Source organism: Lepidochelys olivacea (assembly GCF_965140295.1).
Source record: "Lepidochelys olivacea isolate rLepOli2 genome assembly, chromosome: 1".
NCBI lineage: Eukaryota > Metazoa > Chordata > Testudines > Cheloniidae > Lepidochelys > Lepidochelys olivacea.
This window is the reverse complement of record NC_140411.1, coordinates 210,890,610-210,908,674: the sequence shown is the minus strand read 5'-3', so window position 1 is coordinate 210,908,674 and position 18,065 is coordinate 210,890,610. Positions and strand designations below refer to the sequence as shown.

General features: G+C 44.6%; 1 protein-coding gene across 3 annotated transcripts in view; it reads right to left on the bottom strand.

The window, feature by feature from the left end:
• Positions 1-1,971: 1,971 nt before the first annotated feature.
• The window catches only part of HAO2 (hydroxyacid oxidase 2), a 30,163-nt gene continuing 14,069 nt past the window's right edge, over positions 1,972-18,065 (bottom strand). For 2 of the 3 annotated variants that reach the window (XM_084609822.1, XM_084609823.1), the window contains exon 6: positions 14,158-14,550. In XM_084609822.1, the coding sequence (XP_084465948.1) occupies positions 14,173-14,550 (378 nt within the window). In that variant the 3' untranslated portion in view covers positions 14,158-14,172. Of the gene's footprint in view, positions 2,389-6,295; positions 6,366-13,223; positions 13,383-14,157; positions 14,551-18,065 lie in introns of those variants that run through there. The other variant, XM_084609824.1, reaches the window with a different exon arrangement.

The following is an 18,065-nucleotide window of genomic DNA, read 5'->3' as shown; positions in this document are numbered from 1 at the left end:
TGAGTGGCAGAATAGGGCAAATGTGCCTCATGCAGTCCTCATGCTGAATCCCTCCCCTGTGGATGCCTTCATCCCCCTGCCCTGGCACCAAGTGTGTGGCAAATGTGGAAGGAAGGGAAAGGAGAAAGGCTTCTAGGGACATGTATTAGTGTGCAAACAATCAAAACCACTGGAAGGTAGAAAAGGAACATTACAACAAACAGAGGTTCACCCTGTTTATGAATAAAGACAAAAGCCTGTTTCAGTATACCAGAGGAGGGGGAAAGACCCCCTGGATCCTTTCACTGAAGAGTCATCTTGGGGAGCAGGGATGTTTTCTCACAGGTACTGATGTTCTCATGAAAAGCTGGATTCTGGTTCTCGTGAATCCAACCAGCTCCGCAACAGAATTTGTGGATTTTGGGAGGTGGGGGTGGAGGAAACCCTACTTTATTAGATAGGAGAAGTAACCATGAATAAGTATAGATCCTGGTTCACATTTTATGATTTTGTTTTATATTGTAACTATTTGTTTCCACCACTCTCTCTTGTCTCTATTCTTTCTTAAATAAACCTTCTTTTGTTTTATTTTAAGTGGTCACAAGTGCTGTGTGTTATACAGAAGTGGTGATTTAAGGTAAAATTAATAAACTGGGTTACACTGCTCTCTTGGGGGGAAAGGATCTGGGATTTCTGTGAGTAGCCAGTGTCAAGGGCTGAGTATCACAGGGGAATGATTCAAAGGGACTCAGGGACTGGGGTACACCTACAGTTAACCTGCAAGGGAAGACAGGTCTGTCATAGCCCGGAGGACAGTGCTTGAGTGACTGAAAGGCTGGTGGCATTAGGGAGCTAATACCCAGCTAGCACAGGCTAGGCTACCTCCTGCTAGAGGCAGGGGGTAATGAGGAGACACACAGTCCTGGGCACCCTGAGAACCATCAAATGAGAACCATCACAGTTAGTTAACCCAGTTCACTTAAAACCCTGTGAACATTCTTTATTTTGGTGTAGATTGTCTTATTTCAGTTTAGTTTAAACCAATTCCCAGCTGACTTAAGCTAGACCAAAGTAAGTCCCACGTACAACAAAATATGAGTGTCCACATGGGTTTTCATCACTGTAACTATATCAATATACATTATCAACTTTAGTTCAACCCATGCAACTGTGCAGGTAGCCAAGGCCTAAAAAGCAAAATGTGACAATAAGTGGGAAGAAGCATCATCCCAGTCAACAGCCTCTGGATAATTTAAAAGGATGGAATGTCTTGTTCCTGAAAGAAGGAAGAGAGAGGACATGGGGGAAGGCAAAAGGAAATAAAGAAACAACATTCTGGGCAGAGGGGAGACAGAAGACATGGAGGGAGAGAAAGGTCTGTCCATAAATTACATAACACATTTTTTGTTGATTTTTCAAGACCCACCTACCACTTGTAACACTGAAACAAACACACAAAATTAAAGACCCACCCTCCCAGCCATTAATGCATGATGTAATTTACGGACAGTCCCAAAGTGGGGTATAGAAGAAAGGAGGAAGAGGGATGATACAGGGGGAAAGTAGCAAATGGCTATACTCTGGATGAGGTGGGATGGAAGGGAAGCAGACAATTGTGGGAAGGGAGAAACGGGATAGAGGAAAAAGAACATGGGAAGAGTGGTAAAAAGATAGCTCATTATTATTAGTTATTTAATAGAGGCAGTGTGCTGGTTGGGTCTGTGTGCATGGCACAGCCACAGGCAGACCCCCAAAGGCGGTGGCTCCTCCCAGACAGGATGGAAAGACCGCGTTTCCAGAAGTAACTCTGAGAGGCAATAGAAGAGTGTATTTTCTGCTTCAGAGAGAGATGGAAACTATTTGTACCAGCAGCAGGATGTTCTGTATCCTATTCCAAAAACAAATACCTGTTGTTAAACTAAGCTTATGCCAGTATCATTATTCAGCGACCCCATATGGCTGCACTGATCCACAAATAAGGAGACCACAGGGTGACCAAACGATTATTTATACAGAGCCATAGGTATGCATGGTGCTCTATACAGAAATAAGGCCTGACCCCTGCTGTGTCCAAGCTTAGCCTTAAAGTAGAGGGGTCTGCGTAGGGTGTGTGTGGAGGGGGTGGGTTGTGATGATAAGGACATGCAGTGATGTTATGCACACATCCTGATAGTTTCACTTGTTTTTATGTGGGGGAGGACATTTCAACAGCTCAGAGGGGAACGGGGTGTGCTTGTCGGGGGACAGTGGGAGGGTTACACAGCTGGGAGTCTGTTACTGAGGACACTCAAGGCTTTGATAGTTATCAGGAGCTGCTTCCATGTGTCTTGTTGGTGGGCATTGCATGAACCATTTAAAGCTTGGAGAACTGAACCAGGTGTCGTCCGATTTCTGAGACATTTTGACAGCCTGAAATAAAATACAGGGTTAAAAATGATGATTGAGAGAAAGAATGGTCTATGATTAAGGCACTGAGCTAAGTCTTGGGAGGTCTGGCTGTGCTATAGACTTCCTGTGTGACCATGAGCAAGCCACTTACTCTGTCTCAGTTCTCCATCTATAAAATGGGGACAATAAAACTCTTGTTTTAGCTTGTAAACTCGCCAGAGTTTTCTATCTGTAGGTACAGCACCTAGCATGTTGAGGATTCTAGACACTAATGTACCATAAATAATAATTACATACCAAAAACCTACTTTATAAATAATATTAAGTTTGCAAAAATCAAGCACTCAAAAGTTAGGAAATGCCAGAATTAAGACTGACTGCATAATTTAAATTTGGCCCCCTTGGGCACATGCATTATGGTACAGTCTTTAAGTACGTGATCACATACTGTACTATTATTTCCACAGGCAAAAATGCCTCACTCAGTGCACAGGATGGATGGTGTAGAGGCAAACACATGCAGGCAAGGAAAGGATGGGCTCATAGTTAAGACAGCTGCCCAGATATGGATTTTTATCCCTGGCCAGCTGGCAGACTTCCGCTATAATGCTGTGCAAATAGACTTAAACGAAAAGTTTTGCAGGTGGCCAATAATTGTGTATCTCTTATTTTCTGTAAGCCTAACTTGAGAGACCTGGGGTGTGATTTTCAAACTCCTGAGCATTCCTGACTGTAACTGATGTTAATGAAAGTAGTGGCTGCTCAATCTTTTTGGCAGTAAGGTTATGTGCTCTGGTGGAATGATCACGGATTTCTAGGCCTTGCCAAAGTTTCAATGTGTTGTCTTAGTTTGTTTGTTTCTGTTCTCCCATGTGTAAAGTGGAAGTGATGATATTTTCTTCTCTTACAGGGAAATTAATGTTTTCAAAACATTCCAATACTACGATGGTGAGGGCCACAGAAAAGCCCATGAGGAAATAAATAATTGAGTGTCCAGTCCGGGGTTTGGACGGTGTGCAGTAAACAAGGCCTGGGGCCACACATTGACCAGAAATCACAAAAAAAAGTACTGAGCAGCTGTCTCATTCCCTCAGCATCACACATGCTGTGCACTGAATGAGACATGGATCCTGTGCAAAAACAGTACAGTCTGTGATGAGATAGTTAAATCTATCAGAATCCATACGCACAAGGGGGCCAAATTAAGGTGGCATGGACATCCTTAATTCTGGCATTTCCTAACGTTCAAGCGCTTGACTTTGCAAACTACATAATTTACTTTGAATGTAACTTCCAGATTGTAAATTCTTTGTTTTTTAAAGGAAAAAGATAAAAATAAATCATATTATATGCAATTGTAACAGCCAACACCATCAGCGCTGCAATATGCACTGCTGCCGCCTGAGCAACGGTACTAGTGAACTACGGTGCATTCCAATTTAGGATGAAACAAAATGTTGAAATATCAGAATTTCCTGCAGGATGGAAATTCCAATTTTTGCTTAGCATTGGTCAGTGGTTTTGCTTGGTTTCAACCCAAACCAGGTGAAAAAGTACCTTCAGCCTACTTTCTCACTGACATTTTGATTCCATTGGTACACAAAACGCAAAGTGTGTGAACCCATGGGAAGCAAAAATGAAAAAGGGTTTTCATGAACCCTAACTGAAACCAGCATGGTTCTAATGCTTTAATCCTGATCCCCAGTCCTCTGATCTAATCTCTATACCCTTGTAGTAAAGTGGTCACAGAATCATAGAAATGGAAGACTGGAAGGGACCTCGAGTAGTCATCAAGCCCAGTCCCCTGCACTGTTGCAGGGCCAAGTAAACCTAGATCATTGCTGACAGGTGTTTCTCCTACTTATTTTTAAAAGCTTCCAATGATGGGGACCACGTCCTCCTTCGGAAGCCTGTTCTAGAGCTTAGCTACCCTTAGAGTTAGAAAGTTTTTTCTAATATCTAACCTAAATCTCCCATGCTGCAGATTAAGCCAATCACATCTTGTGCTACCTTCAGTGGTTATGGAGAACATTGATCACTGTCCTCTTTATAACAGCCATTTTCATATTGGAAGACTGTTATTAAGTCCTCCTTCAGTCTTCTTGTCTCAAGACTAAATATGCCCAGTTTTTTTAACCTTTCCTCATTGGTCAGGTTTTCTAAACCTTCTATCATTTTTGTTGCTCTCCTCTGCACTTTTTCCACTTTGTCCAATCTTTTCTAAAGTGTGGTGCCCAGAATTGGACACAGGACTCCAGCTGGGACCACACCAGTGCTGAGTAGAGCGGGACAATTATCTCCTGTGTCTTACATACAACACTCCTGTTAATACACCTCAGAATCATATTAGCCCTTTTTGCAGCTGCATTCCCTCATATTCAGTTTGTGAACTGCTATAACCCCCAGATCCTTTTCAGCAGTACGACCATCTTCATAGTTATTCCTCATTTTGTCATTGTGTATTTGATTTTTCCTTCCTAAGTGAAGTACTTTGCACTTGTCTTTGTTGGATTTTATCATGTTGAATGCAGACCAACTGTCCAATTTGTCATGGTCATTTTGAATTTTAAACCTGTCCTCCAAAGTGCTTGCAACCCCTCCCTGCTTGGTGTCATCTGTAAATTTTATAAGCATATTCTCCTCTCCATTATCCAAGTCATTAATGAAAATATTGAATAGTGCTGGACCTAGAACTGACCCCCGTGAGACTCCACTAGATGTGCCCTCCCAGTTGGACAACAAGCCATTGAAAAGCACTTTTTGCATACATTCTACAGTTGTGCACCCACCTTATAGTAATTTCATCTAGACCATGTTTCCCTGGTTGGCTTATGAGAATTCAGAACCGTGTCAAAAGCCTTGCTAAAATCAAGGTATATCATGCCTAGGGCTTCTCCCCATCCACTAGGCCAGTAACCTTGTCAAAGAAGGAAATTAAGTTGATTTGGCTTGACAAATCCATGCTGACTATTCCTTATAACCCTATTATCCTTCAGGTGCTTACATGATAGGGTTAATTGGGTTGCCCAGAGTACTATGGGATGGAGCCAGGCTGTACCCCTGTCTTACTTCCTATTTGACTCAGTGAGAGTTTTTCTACCCACTCTGTTTTGATGCATTCATATAAAGCAACAGGTTCCCAGCCTGAATTTCTGTGAATAGAATGATTTTTGTTGCACAGAACCAAGGGTGGGCAAACTTTTTGTCCCGAGGGTCACATCAGGGTTGTGAAACGGTATGGAGGGCTGGGTAGGGAAGGCTGTGCCTCCCGATATAGCCTTGCCTCCTCCCCCTGACTGCCCCCCTCAGAACATCCAACCCATCCAAGCCCCCCTGCTCCTTGTCCCCTGACTGCCCCCTCCTGGGACCCCCCACCCCTAACCACCCCCCCGGTACCCCACCCCCTATCCAACCCCCCATGCTCCCTGTCCCCCCCCCGAATCCCAGGACCCCACCCCCTAACCAACCCCCCTGCTCCCTGTATCCTGACTGCCCCCCCCCCCAAACCTCCGCCACATCCAACCACCCCCTGTCCCTGACTGCCCCCTGGGACCTCCTGCCCTCCCCCCATACCCTTACCCTTATCAGACTGTTCAGAGCAGCAGGACAGGCTTATTTGAAAGCCTGAGAGGTGGGCGGGCACAAGCCGCCCTGCCTGCGCGACAGCATGGCTGTGAAGGACAGGGGTCAGCGGGGGAGGGGCTGGGGGCTAGCCTCCCCGGCTGGGAGCTCAGGGGCCAGGCAGGACGGTGGCCTGACGGATGTGGCCCACGGGCCATAGTTTGCCCACCCCTGCACTAAGCGGCCCTTTTACAAACCCCCTCACTTTGATTTGATCCATCTGTTTGCATGTGGCGCCTTTGTGCTCACTCTAAGGTGGCAATACTGCTTCTCATCAATTACTAATCAAATAGCAAAAAAATCTTACCAGTCAGGGCCATTGACAAATGAAATTCTTCATGTAAAATCTGCAAAACTTCTCGAAGCCCTTCTTCGCCCTATTCAATCAGAGAAAGCAGTGAAGGTAAGAGGAATGCGGTCACCGAGGCCATGTCTACACTACAAAATTACTCTGACTTTACAGAAGTCGATTTTTGGGAACAGATTGTATAAAGTTGAGTGCATGTGTCCACACTTAAGCACATTAATTCGGCAGTGTGCATCCACAGTACCGTGGCAAGCGTCGACATTCTGAGCGGTGCACTGTGGGTAGCTATCCCACAGTTCCCGCAGCCCATTGGAATTCTGCGCTGAGCTCCCAATGCCTGATGGGGCCAAAAAATTGTCACGGGTGGTTATGGGTAAATATTGTTAGTCAACCCTCCCTCCCTCCGTGAAAGCAACAGCAAACAATCATTTTGCACCCTTTTCTCTGGATTACCAGAGCAGACGCCATAGCACAGCAAGCATGGAGCTCACCATTCAGCTCACCGCAGCAGTTATGACCATCGTAAACATCTCGCACATTATCGTGCAGTTTATGCACAACCAGCACCCGAAAAACCAGGTGAGGAGGCGACAGCAGCACGGTGACGAGAGTGATGAGGACATGAACACAGATTTCTCTAAAACCGCGATCCCCAGCAATTTGGAGATAATGGTGTTACTGGGGCAGGCTCATGCCGTGGAACGCTGATTCTGGGCACAGGAAACAAGCAGAGAGTGGTGGGACCGCATAGTGTTGCAGGTTTGGGATGATTCTCAGTGGCTCCGAAACTTTCACATGCGTAAGGGCTCTTTCATGGAAAGTTTTGTGACTTGCTTTCCCCTGCCCGGAAGCGCAATAATACCAAGATGAGAGCAGCCCTCATAGTTCACAAACGAGTGGCAATAGCCCTGTGGAAGCTTGCAACGCCAGACAGCTACCGGTCAGTTGGTAATCAATTTGGAGTGGGCAAATCTACTGTGGGGGTTACTGTGATGCAAGTAGCCAACGCAATCGTTGAGCTGCTGCTATCAAAGGTAGTGACTCTGGGAAATGTGCAGATCATAGTGGATGTGTAAACGTGGGCTTGCCATCGCTGGACCCGGGTCTCACAGCCGTGCTAACAGGTCCATACTGCAGTGCGCAGACCTTCTGACTCAGCTCTGTGGTTTGAGCTGCGTCCACACGACAAAATGACAGGGCTTGGACCTGAGTCACAGCCGGACTCAGGCTCTGGCCCACCCCTCTGGCAGCATCCTAAGACCCGTGTCCCGCGTGCTCGCTGCCCCGGGTCAGACCAATTTGTGTGTGGACAGAAGGGGCGCTTGGGCTCACACCCAAATCACAGCCTGGGCTAAGCTGCAGTGTGGCCATGCCCTGTGTGCATGGTGTCTCTGAGTGTCACCACGCAGGTGGTGTCGGAGAGAAGGCTTTGGATTCTTTGAGCATGGGATGGTGTTCCAAGAAGGAGGAGTGCTAGGCAGAGACGGGCTCCACCTAATGAAGAGAGGGAAGAGCATCTTCGCGAGCAGACTGGCTAACCTAGTGAGGAGGGCTTTAAACTAGGTTCACCAGGGGAAGGAGACCAAAGCCCTGAGGTAAGTGGGGAAGCGGGATAACGGGAAGAAGCATGAGCAGGAGCGTGTGAGAGGGGAGGGCTCCTGCCTCATACTGAGAATGAGGGGTGTCATAAATATAAAGGGAAGGGTAAACCCCTTTGAAATCCCTTCTGGCCAGGGGAAAGCTCCTCTCACCTGTAAAGGGTTAAGAAGCTAAAGGTAACCTCGCTGGCACCTGACCAAAATGACCAATGAGGAGACAAGATACTTTCAAAAGCTGGGAGGAGGGAGAGAAACAAAGGGTCTGTGTCTGTCTGTAGTCGTCTTGGCCGGGGACAGAACAGGAATGGAGTCTTAGAACTTTTAGTAAGTAATCTAGCTAGGTATGTGTTAGATTATGATTTCTTTAAATGGCTGAGAAAAGAATTGTGCTGAATAGAATAACTATTTCTGTCTGTGTATCTTTTTTGTAACTTAAGGTTTTGCCTAGAGGGGTTCTCTATGTTTTTGAATCTAATTACCCTGTAAGATATCTACCATCCTGATTTTACAGGGGGGATTTCTTTATTTCTATTTACTTTTTTTTTTTTAAAAGTCTTCTTGTAAAAAACTGAATGCTTTTTCATTGTTCTCAGATCCAAGGGTTTGGGTCTGTGGTCACCTATGCAAATTGGTGAGGCTTTTTATCCAACATTTCCCAGGAAAGGGGGGGTGCAAGTGTTGGGAGGATTGTTCATTGTTCTTAAGATCCAAGGGTCTGGGTCTGTAGTCACCTAGGCAAATTGGTGAGGCTTTTTACCAAACCTTGTCCAGGAAGTGGGGTGCAAGGTTTTGGGAAGTATTTTGGGGGGAAGGACGCGTCCAAACAGCTCTTCCCCAGTAACCAGTATTAGTTTGGTGGTGGTAGCGGCCAGTCCAAGGATAACGGGGGTAATATTTTGTACCTTGGGGAAGTTTTGACCTAAGCTGGTAAAGATAAGCTTAGGAGGTTTTTCATGCAGGTCCCCACATCTGTACCCTAGAGCTCAGAGTGGGGGAGGAACCGTGACAAGGGGCGATCAGCGGGTTATCTCAAGTGCCTATATACAAATGCACAAAGCCTGGGAAACAAGCAGGGAGAACTGGAGGTCCTGGCAAAGTCAGGGAATTATGATGTGATTGGAATAACAGAGACTTGGTGGGATAACTCACATGACTGGAGTACTGTCATGGATGGGTATAAACTGTTCAGGAAGGACAGGGAGGCCAGAAAAGGTGGGGGAGTTGCACTGTATGTAAGGGAGCAGTATGACTGCTCAGAGCTGAAGTATGAAACTGCAGAAAAACCTGAGAGTCTCTGGATTAATGTTTAGAAGCGTGAGCAACAAGGGTGATGTTGTGGTGGGAGTCTACTATAGGCCACCGGACCAGGGGGATGAGGTGGACGAGACTTTCTTCCGCCAAATCGCAGAAGCTACTAGATCGCATGCCCTGGTTCTCATGGGCAACTTCAATCATCCTGATATCTGCTGGGAGAACAATACAGCAGTGCACAGACAATCCAGGAAGTTTTTGGAAAATGTAGGGGACAATTTCCTGGTGCAAGTGCTGGAGGAACCAACTAGGGGTAGAGCTCTTCTTGACCTGCTGCTCACAAACCGGGCAGAATTAGTAGGGGAAGCAAAAGTGGATGGGAACCTGGGAGGCAGTGACCATGAGATGGTCGAGTTCAGGATCCTGACACAAGGAAGAAAGGAAAGCAGCAGAATACAGACCCTGGACTTCAGAAAAGCAGACTTTGACTCTCTCTGGGAACTGATGGGCAGGATCCCCTGGGAGAATAACATGTGGGGGAAAGGAATCCAGGAGAGCTGGCTGTATTTTAAAGAATCCTTATTGTGGTTACAGGGACAAACCATCCCGATGTGTCGAAAGAATAGTAAATATGGCAGGTGACCAGCTTGGCTTAACAGTGAAATCCTTGCTGATCTTAAACACAAAAAAGAGGCTTACAAGAAGTGGAAGATTGGACAAAAGGCCAGGGATGAGTATAAAGATATTGCTCGGGCATGCAGGAGTGAAATCAGGAAGGCTAAATCACACCTGGAGTTGCAGCTAGCGAGAGATGTTAAGAGTAACAAGAAGGGTTTCTTCAGGTATGTTGGCAACAAGAAGAAAGCCAAGGAAAGTGTGGGCCCCTTACTGAATGAGGGAGGCAACCTAGTGACAGAGGATGTGGAAAAAGCTAATGTCCTCAATGCTTTTTTTGCCTCTGTCTTCACGAACAAGGTCAGCTCCTAGACTACTGCACTGGGCAGCACAGCATGGGGAGGAGGTGACCAGCCCTCTGTGGAGAAAGAAGTGCTTCGGGACTTTTTAGAAAAGCTGGACGAGCACAAGTCCATGGGGCCGGATGTGTTGCATCTGAGAGTCCTAAAGGAATTGGCAGATGTGATTGCAGAGCCATTGGCCATTATCTTTGAAAACTCATGGCGATAGAGGGAGGTCCCGGATGACTGGAAAAAGGCTAATGTAGTGCCAATCTTTAAAAAAGGGAAGAAGGAGGATCCTGGGAACTACAGGCCAGTCAGCCTCACCTCAATCCCTGGAAAAATCATGGAGCAGGTCCTCAAGGAATCAATTCTGAAGCACTTAGAGGAGAGGAAAGTGATCAGGAACAGTCAGCATGGATTCACCAAGGGCAAATCATGCCTGACTAATCTAATGGCCTTCTATGACGAGATAACTGGCTCTGTGGATGAGGGGAAAGCAGTGGACATGTTGTTCCATGACTTTAGCAAAGCTTTTGACACGGTCTCCCACAGTATTCTTGTCAGCAAGTTAAAGAAGTATGGGCTGGATGGATGCACTACAAGGTGGGTAGAAAGTTGGCTAGATTGTCAGGCTCAATGGGTAGTGATCAATGGCTCCATGTCTAGTTGGCAGCCGGTATCTAGCGGAGTGCCCCAAGGGTCGGTCCTGCGGCCAGTTTTGTTCAATATCTTCATTAATGATCTGGAGGATGGTGTGGATTGCACCTTCAGCAAGTTTGCGGATGACACTAAACTGAGAGGAGTGGTAGATATGCTGGAGGGTAGGGATAGGATACAGAGGGACCTAGACAAATTGGAGGATTAGGCCAAAAGAAATCTGATGAGGTTCAACAAGGACAAGTGCAGAGTCCTGCACTTAGGAAGCAAGAATCCAATGCACCGCTACAGACTAGGGACCGAATGGCTAGGCAGCAGTTCTGCAGAGAAGGACCTAGGGGTGACAGTGGACGAGAAGCTGGATATCAGTCAACAGAGTGCCCTTGTTGCCAAGAAGGCCAATGGCATTTTGGGGTATATAAGTAGGGGCATTGCCAGCAAATCGAGGGACGTGATCGTTCCCCTCTATTCGACATTGGTGAGGCCTCATCTGGAGTACTGTGTCCAGTTTTGGGCCCCACACTAGAAGAAGGATGTGGAAAAATTGGAGAGAGTCTAGCGAAGGGCAACAAAAATGATTAGGGGTCTGGAACGCATGACTTATGAGGAGAGGCTGAGGGAACTGGGATTTTTTAGTCTACGGAAGAGAAGAATGAGGGGGGATTTGATAGCTGCTTTCAACTACCTGAAAGGGGGTTCCAAAGAAGATGGATCTAGACTATTCTCAGTGATAGCAGATGACAGGACAAGGAGTAATGGTCTCAAGTTGCAGTGGGGGGGATTTAGGTTGGATATTAGGAAAATCTTTTTCACTAGGAGGGTGGTGAAACACTGGAATGCGTTACCTAGGGAGGTGGTGGATCCCCTTCCTTAGAAGTTTTTAAGGTCAGGCTTGACAAAGCCCTGGCTGGGATGATTTAATTGGGGATTGGTCCTGCTCTGGGCAGGGGGTTGGACTAGATGACCTCCAGAGGTCCCTTCCAACTCTGATATTCTATGATTCTATGGATGGCTTTGCTGCAATGGGATTCCCTAACTGTGGTGGGGCTGTAGATGGAGCGCATATCCCTGTCTTGGGACCGGACCACTAGGGCAGCCAGTACATAAACCGCAAGGGGTACTTTTCAATGGTGCTGCAAGCACTGGTGGATCACAAGGGACGTTTCACCAACATCAATGTGGGATGGCTGGGAAAGGTTCATGACGCTCACGTCTTCAAGGGAACTCTGGTCTGTTTAAATGGCTGAAGGAAGGGATTTACTTCCCAGACCAGAAAATAACTGTTGGGGATGTTGAAATGCCTATAGTTATCATTGGGGACCCAGCCTACCCCTTAATGCCCTGGCTCATGAAGCCGTACACAGGCAAACTGGACAGTAGCAAGGATCTGTTCAACTATAAGCTGAGCAAGTGTAGAACGGTGGTAGTGCGTGCATTTGGACATTTAAAGGGTCGCTGGAGCAGTTTACTAACTCACTCAGACCACAGCGAAACCAATATTCCCATTGTTATTGCTGCTTGCTGTGTGGTCCACTATTTCTGTGAGAGTAAGGGGGAGACGTTTATGGCAGGGTGGGAGGATGAAAACCCGCCCCCTTGGTTGCCTCTAAATTCCCTGTAAGCCGTCTGCCCTCCTCCCTTCGATCACAGCTTGCTTGCAAAGGAAATAAAGTCACTATCATTTAAAAAACATGTATTCTTTATTAATTGATTATAAAAATAGGGAGATAACTCACAAGGTAGCCTGGGTGGGGTGTGGGAGGAGGGTAGGAGGGAAGAAAAAGGCCACTTTAAAACTTCTTGAATGACAGCCTTCTGTTGCTTGGGCTGTCTACTGGGGTGGAGTGGTTGGGTGCTCAATAAGGTCTTGAGCACTTTACAATCATATGATTGGCTTAAAAGTCATGATTTTTTTTATAAATACATTTTAGTTTTTTTCTTTTTCTTTTTTGGTTTTTGAGTCTTTAGATTTTACATTTTCATACCACTCTTCATAGCCATGAGCGCTATAAATGTACTTTAAAAAACCCCTGAAATTCTCAATAATCACAAGACTCCTCACAAGAGTTGGGAAAGTTATGTCACAGAGCAAGGTAACCTACCATCTGGAGAGTTGGAGTCTTTTACTCAGGGTAAACACTGCTTATCTGCAACCTCTTCCTTTATCAGTAACTAGAGCTGGTGAAAAAGTTTCCAGAGAAATGTCCATTGACAGAAAATGGCATTTTTGTCAAAACTGGTAATTCTGTGCGAAATATTTGGTTTTGAGTAAATGTTTTGGGTTTCCATTGAAAAAACAAAAGCCTGACATTTTTCAGAGAAACTTTACAATGAAAATTAAAAATATTTCATTTTTGTTTAATTTTTTCAGAGGAAAAAATATCACTACCAGCTCTGTCAGTAACCCAATGTTTGTGCATATGAGAATGAGTGCATGTACAAACCCCACGTTTCCTCATTTACCTTGTAGGTCAGACCCCATAAAGCTGGCCTTCCAATGAAGATACATTTTGCACCAAGTGCCAGTGCCTTTAATACATCACTTCCTGTTCGTATTCCACCATCTAAATAAACTTCAACTCTATCTTGCACTGTGTCTACAATTTCAATCAGAGAATCAATCTGAAAAGAAACAGATACTTTTACATAGAATTCAGCCTTTGATTCTTAGAGAAAGATATAAGAAGAGAAAGGGGGGGTACAAACATGTAAGACCTTCTATTACTGCTTATGCTCTTTTAAACTGAAATTTAATGATGCACCTCATAATACAAAATGCCATATATGTGTTTCTAAATTGTAGAAAAAAATGCAGTCCTCCAGTCTACTTGCCAAATCGTTTATCCCAGTTTCTAGTGTCATGAACATGTTATGATTACTTGATTTATTTGTTATTGCTGATTAAAAAAACAAAACAAACACAAAAATAACAAAGTGAATAGTGGGACATTTTTGTTTTCCATTTTTGAAATACTTTTAAATTGCATTTTTGGTCACATGGCATGCAGGTTCTTCCCCCCAAAATTAAAAATGTAAAAAGAAACCATTTTTGAAAATTTGTTTTGAAAATAGAAAATAAATGATAAAAGATAAAAATATTTGTAAAAAAAAATCTGAGGGAGAAAAAAGGGAATTTTTCAGCAAAAACAGGTTTATTTGAAAATTTTCAACTAGTTCCACTATTTAATGAGCATTGACAGTGTACCCACCATGGCCTAGTATGTACTGTATGAGTACATACAGTAGAATGTGCCATAGAAACACTCGCTGCCCTACTTAAGGTGCAGAACAAAGATGTTGAAGATCTTTAGTTTGTTTTAAATTCTTCCCTTTTCCCTTTTGATGTTGTTGAGGATTTGTACCCCTGAAAGACTTTGGGGAAATTAATTTCAAGTAGAGATTTCAATGATGGTCATTTGCTCCACAAGAATAGAAGGGACTGGTTCTGGCATGAAAGACAGCATGGAAACAGGAGGGAGAGAAGGATACAAAGGGAAGATGCAAGGTGGATGCTTGTACAGAGTGAAGGGAATATGGCTTGAAAGACATGAGAGCAGAGAAATAAGCAGAGTGGAGTTGTGAGGTGCCTTGAAAATGAATTTCTGAAGCATGAAGTTTTGTGAAAGATAAAGGGAAGCCAACAGCGGGATTCAGACAGGGGAATAACATGATCAGAGGAAGACAATTTTGGCAGCAGCATTCTGAATACAAGAATGGCCATACTGTGTCTGACCAATGGTCCATCTAGCCCAGTATCCTGCCTTCCAACAGTGGCCGGTGCCAGACGCTCCTGAGGGAATGAACAGAACAGGGCAATTATAGAGAGATCCATTCCCTACATCCAGTCCCAGCTTCTGGCAGTCAGAGGTCCAGGGACACCCAGAGCATGGGGTTGCAGACTCTGAACGTCTTGGGTAATAACTATTGGTGGACCTAGCCTCCATGAACTTATCTCATGCTTTTTTAATACAATTATACTTTTGGCTCTCACAACATCTCATGGCAATAAATTCCAAAGATTGACTGTGCAGAAGTATTATGTTTGTTTTAAACCTGCTACCTATTAATTTCATTGGATGACCTCTGGTTCTTGTATTATGTGAAGGAGTAAATAATAGTTCCTTATTCACTTTCTCCCCACCAGGTATCATTTTATAGATTTCTATCATATCTCTCCATAATTGTCTCTTTTCTAAGATGAAGAGTCCCAGCCTTTTAAATCTCAACTTGTATGGAAGCTGTTCCACGCCCCTCATAATTTTTATTGCCCTTCTCTGCATCTTTCCGAATTCTAATATATTTTTTGAGATAGGGCGACAAGAACTGCAGGCAGTGCTCAAGGTGTGCATTCATATAGTGTGGTATTATGATATTTTCTGTCTTAATGTCTATATCTTTCTTCACGGTTCCTAACATTCTGTTAGCTTATTTGACTCCCGCGACACACTGAACAGATGATTTCTGAGAACTATCCATGATGACTCCAAGATCTCTTTCTTGAGTAGTACGGGTAATTTAGACCACATCATTTTGTATGTATAGTTCGGATTATGTTTTCCAGCGTTCATTACTTTGCATTTATCAACCTTGAAATTCATTTGCCATTTTGTTGCCCTGTCACCCAGTTTTGTGAAATCCCTTTGTAACTCTTCACAGTCAGTTTTGGACTTAACTATCTTGAGTAAGTTTGTATCCTCTGCAAAGTTTGCCACCTGTTTACCCATTTTTCCAGATCGTTTATGAATACGTTGAACAGCACTATTTTCAGGACAGATCCTTGGGGTTGGGGTGGGGGGAATGGGACACTTTTATTTACCTCTCTCCACTGTGAAATCTGACCATTTGTTCCCACCTATTGTTTCTATCTTTTAACCAGTTGAGAGGACCCATGACTGCTTACTTTGCTTAGGAGCCTTTGGTGAGGGAGCACGTCAAAGGCTTTCTGAAAGTGTAACTACTCTATATCCACTAGATCAGCCTTATCCACATGCTTGTTGACCCCTTCAAAGAATTCTAATAGATTGGGGAGGCATGATTTCCGTTTACAAAAGCCGTGTTGACTCTTCCCCAACATATTGTGCTTGTCTATCTGTCTGATAATTCTGTTCTTCACTATAGTTTCAACTAATCTGCCTGTGCTGAAATTAAGCTTACCGGCCTGTAATTGCCAGGATCACCTCTGGAGACTTTTTAAAAGATCGGCATTGCATTTGATATCCTCCAGTCATCTGGTACAGAAGCTGATTTAAGTGCTAGGTTGCATACCAGAGTTAGTAGTTCTGCAATTTCTTATTTCAGTTCTTTCAGAACTCTTGGGTGAATACCATCTGGTCCTGATAACTTATTACTTTTTAATTTATCAATTTTGCTCCAAAATCTCCTCTATTAACATCTCAGCCAGGGACAGTTCCTCAGATTTGTCACCTAAAAAGAATGGTTTGGATATGGGAATCTCCCCCATATCCTCTGCAGTGAAGATTGATGCAAATAATGCAATTAGCTTCTCTGCAACAGCCTTGTCTATCTTGAGTGGTCCTTTAGCACATCCATTGTCCACTGACTCCACTGATTGTTTGACAGTCTTCCTGCTTCTGATGTACTTAAACTGTTGTTGCTGTTAGTTTTTGTGTCTTTTGCAAAGAGCTCTTCAAATTCTTTTTTGGCCTGCCTAATTGTACTTTTACACTTGACGTGCCAGAGTTTATGTTCCTTTCTATTTTGCTCAGTAAGATTTCACTTCCAATTCTTAATGGATGTCTTATTCTCGCTAGACTCCTCTTTTACTCTGTTGTTTAGCCATGGGTGGCATTTTTTGGTCCTCTTGCTGTTTCTTTTAATTTGGGGTATACATATAGTGTGAGCCTCTATTTTGGTGTTTTTAAAAAGTATCCATGCAGCTTGCAGTTATTTCACACTTGTGACTGTTCCTTTTAATTTCCATTTAACTAACTTCCTCCTTTTTTTGTAGTTCCCCTTTTTGAAGTTAAATGCTACTGGGGTGGGTTTCTTTGGTATTTTTCTCCCTACGAAGATGTTAAAGTTAACCACATTATGGTTGCTGTTACCAATGGTTCAGCTATATTCACATCTCGGACCAGATCCTATGCACCACTCAGGAATAAATCAAGAATTGCCTCTCCCCTTGTGAGTTCCAGGACTAGCTGTTCCAAGAAGCAGTTATTAACTGTATCTAGAAATTTTATCTCTGCATCTCATTCTGAGGTGACATGTACCCAGTCAACAGGGAGAGAGTTGAAATCCCCCATTATTATTGGGTTTTCTGTTTCTGTAGCCTCTCTAATCTCCTTGAGCATTTCACGATCACCATCACCATCCTGGTTGGGTGGTTGGTAGTCTATTCCTACTTCTATACTCATTATTCAAGCATGGAATTTCTATCCATAGAAATTTTGGAGGGAGGGCCAATAAGAGGGGGTTGAAGAAGTTTGGGCAAAAATTGATAACAAAGGCATGTTTTTTCCCCCCCAATCACCTTGGCTACTGTCTCAATCTTATCTTTAGAAGGCACTTGTCTGTTGATCTCTCAGTTTCCCTTCTCTGGTCTCCTTATGTATTGTAATTATAATAGTTACAGTTACATTTGCTAGAGTAATCTTTTCAGTTGTTTATAATTTTGTCAAAGTTTCAGCCTGAAGTTTTCTAAGTTTGATATCTGCTGGTTCATTGGGGCAGCAGAAGGCGTGACAGACCTTGCCTGGAGCCATAGCAGTGGTTGGAAGTATAGTAGAACAGAGGTTCTCATAGCTTTGTTTCTTTTGGCTGTATGCCCCTTGGATATTCATGTCCTATGGGTGCCTCCTTGGAACAGACGGGACCCAGACGGTGCTGAATTCGGAAGAGTCCCCACATGCTCCACAACCCCTTCCCTGAGGAGGGGGCTCAGTTGCTAGGGCAGAGGGGCAGGAGAAGGAGTGCATGGATCCCATGGGTTCAACTCTGGGTGTGGGGTCCTTAGTTGGGAACAGCTTCTCAGCCCCATAGTGTGTTGGGGAGGCCAGGGCTGCTGGACAAGGGGAATCCATCACCTGGCCCTTCAAAGAGCAGCCAGAGCCAGGCTCTGGGACAGCCCCATTCCTAGCCCCCATCTCCCCAGCAGAGCACCCAGCCTTGGGTTGGCATCAGAATTTCCCTGCCTCCCCAGCAGCCCCCAAGCAGTGCTATCACCTCCCTCCCTTCTTCCTACCCAGACCCTGCTCTCTATCCAGGGCAACTCCCCCTTTCTGGCCTGTCTCCCTGTAGCAGAGTCCCCATCTCCCATACCCAGACCCCCGTTCTCCTAGCAGA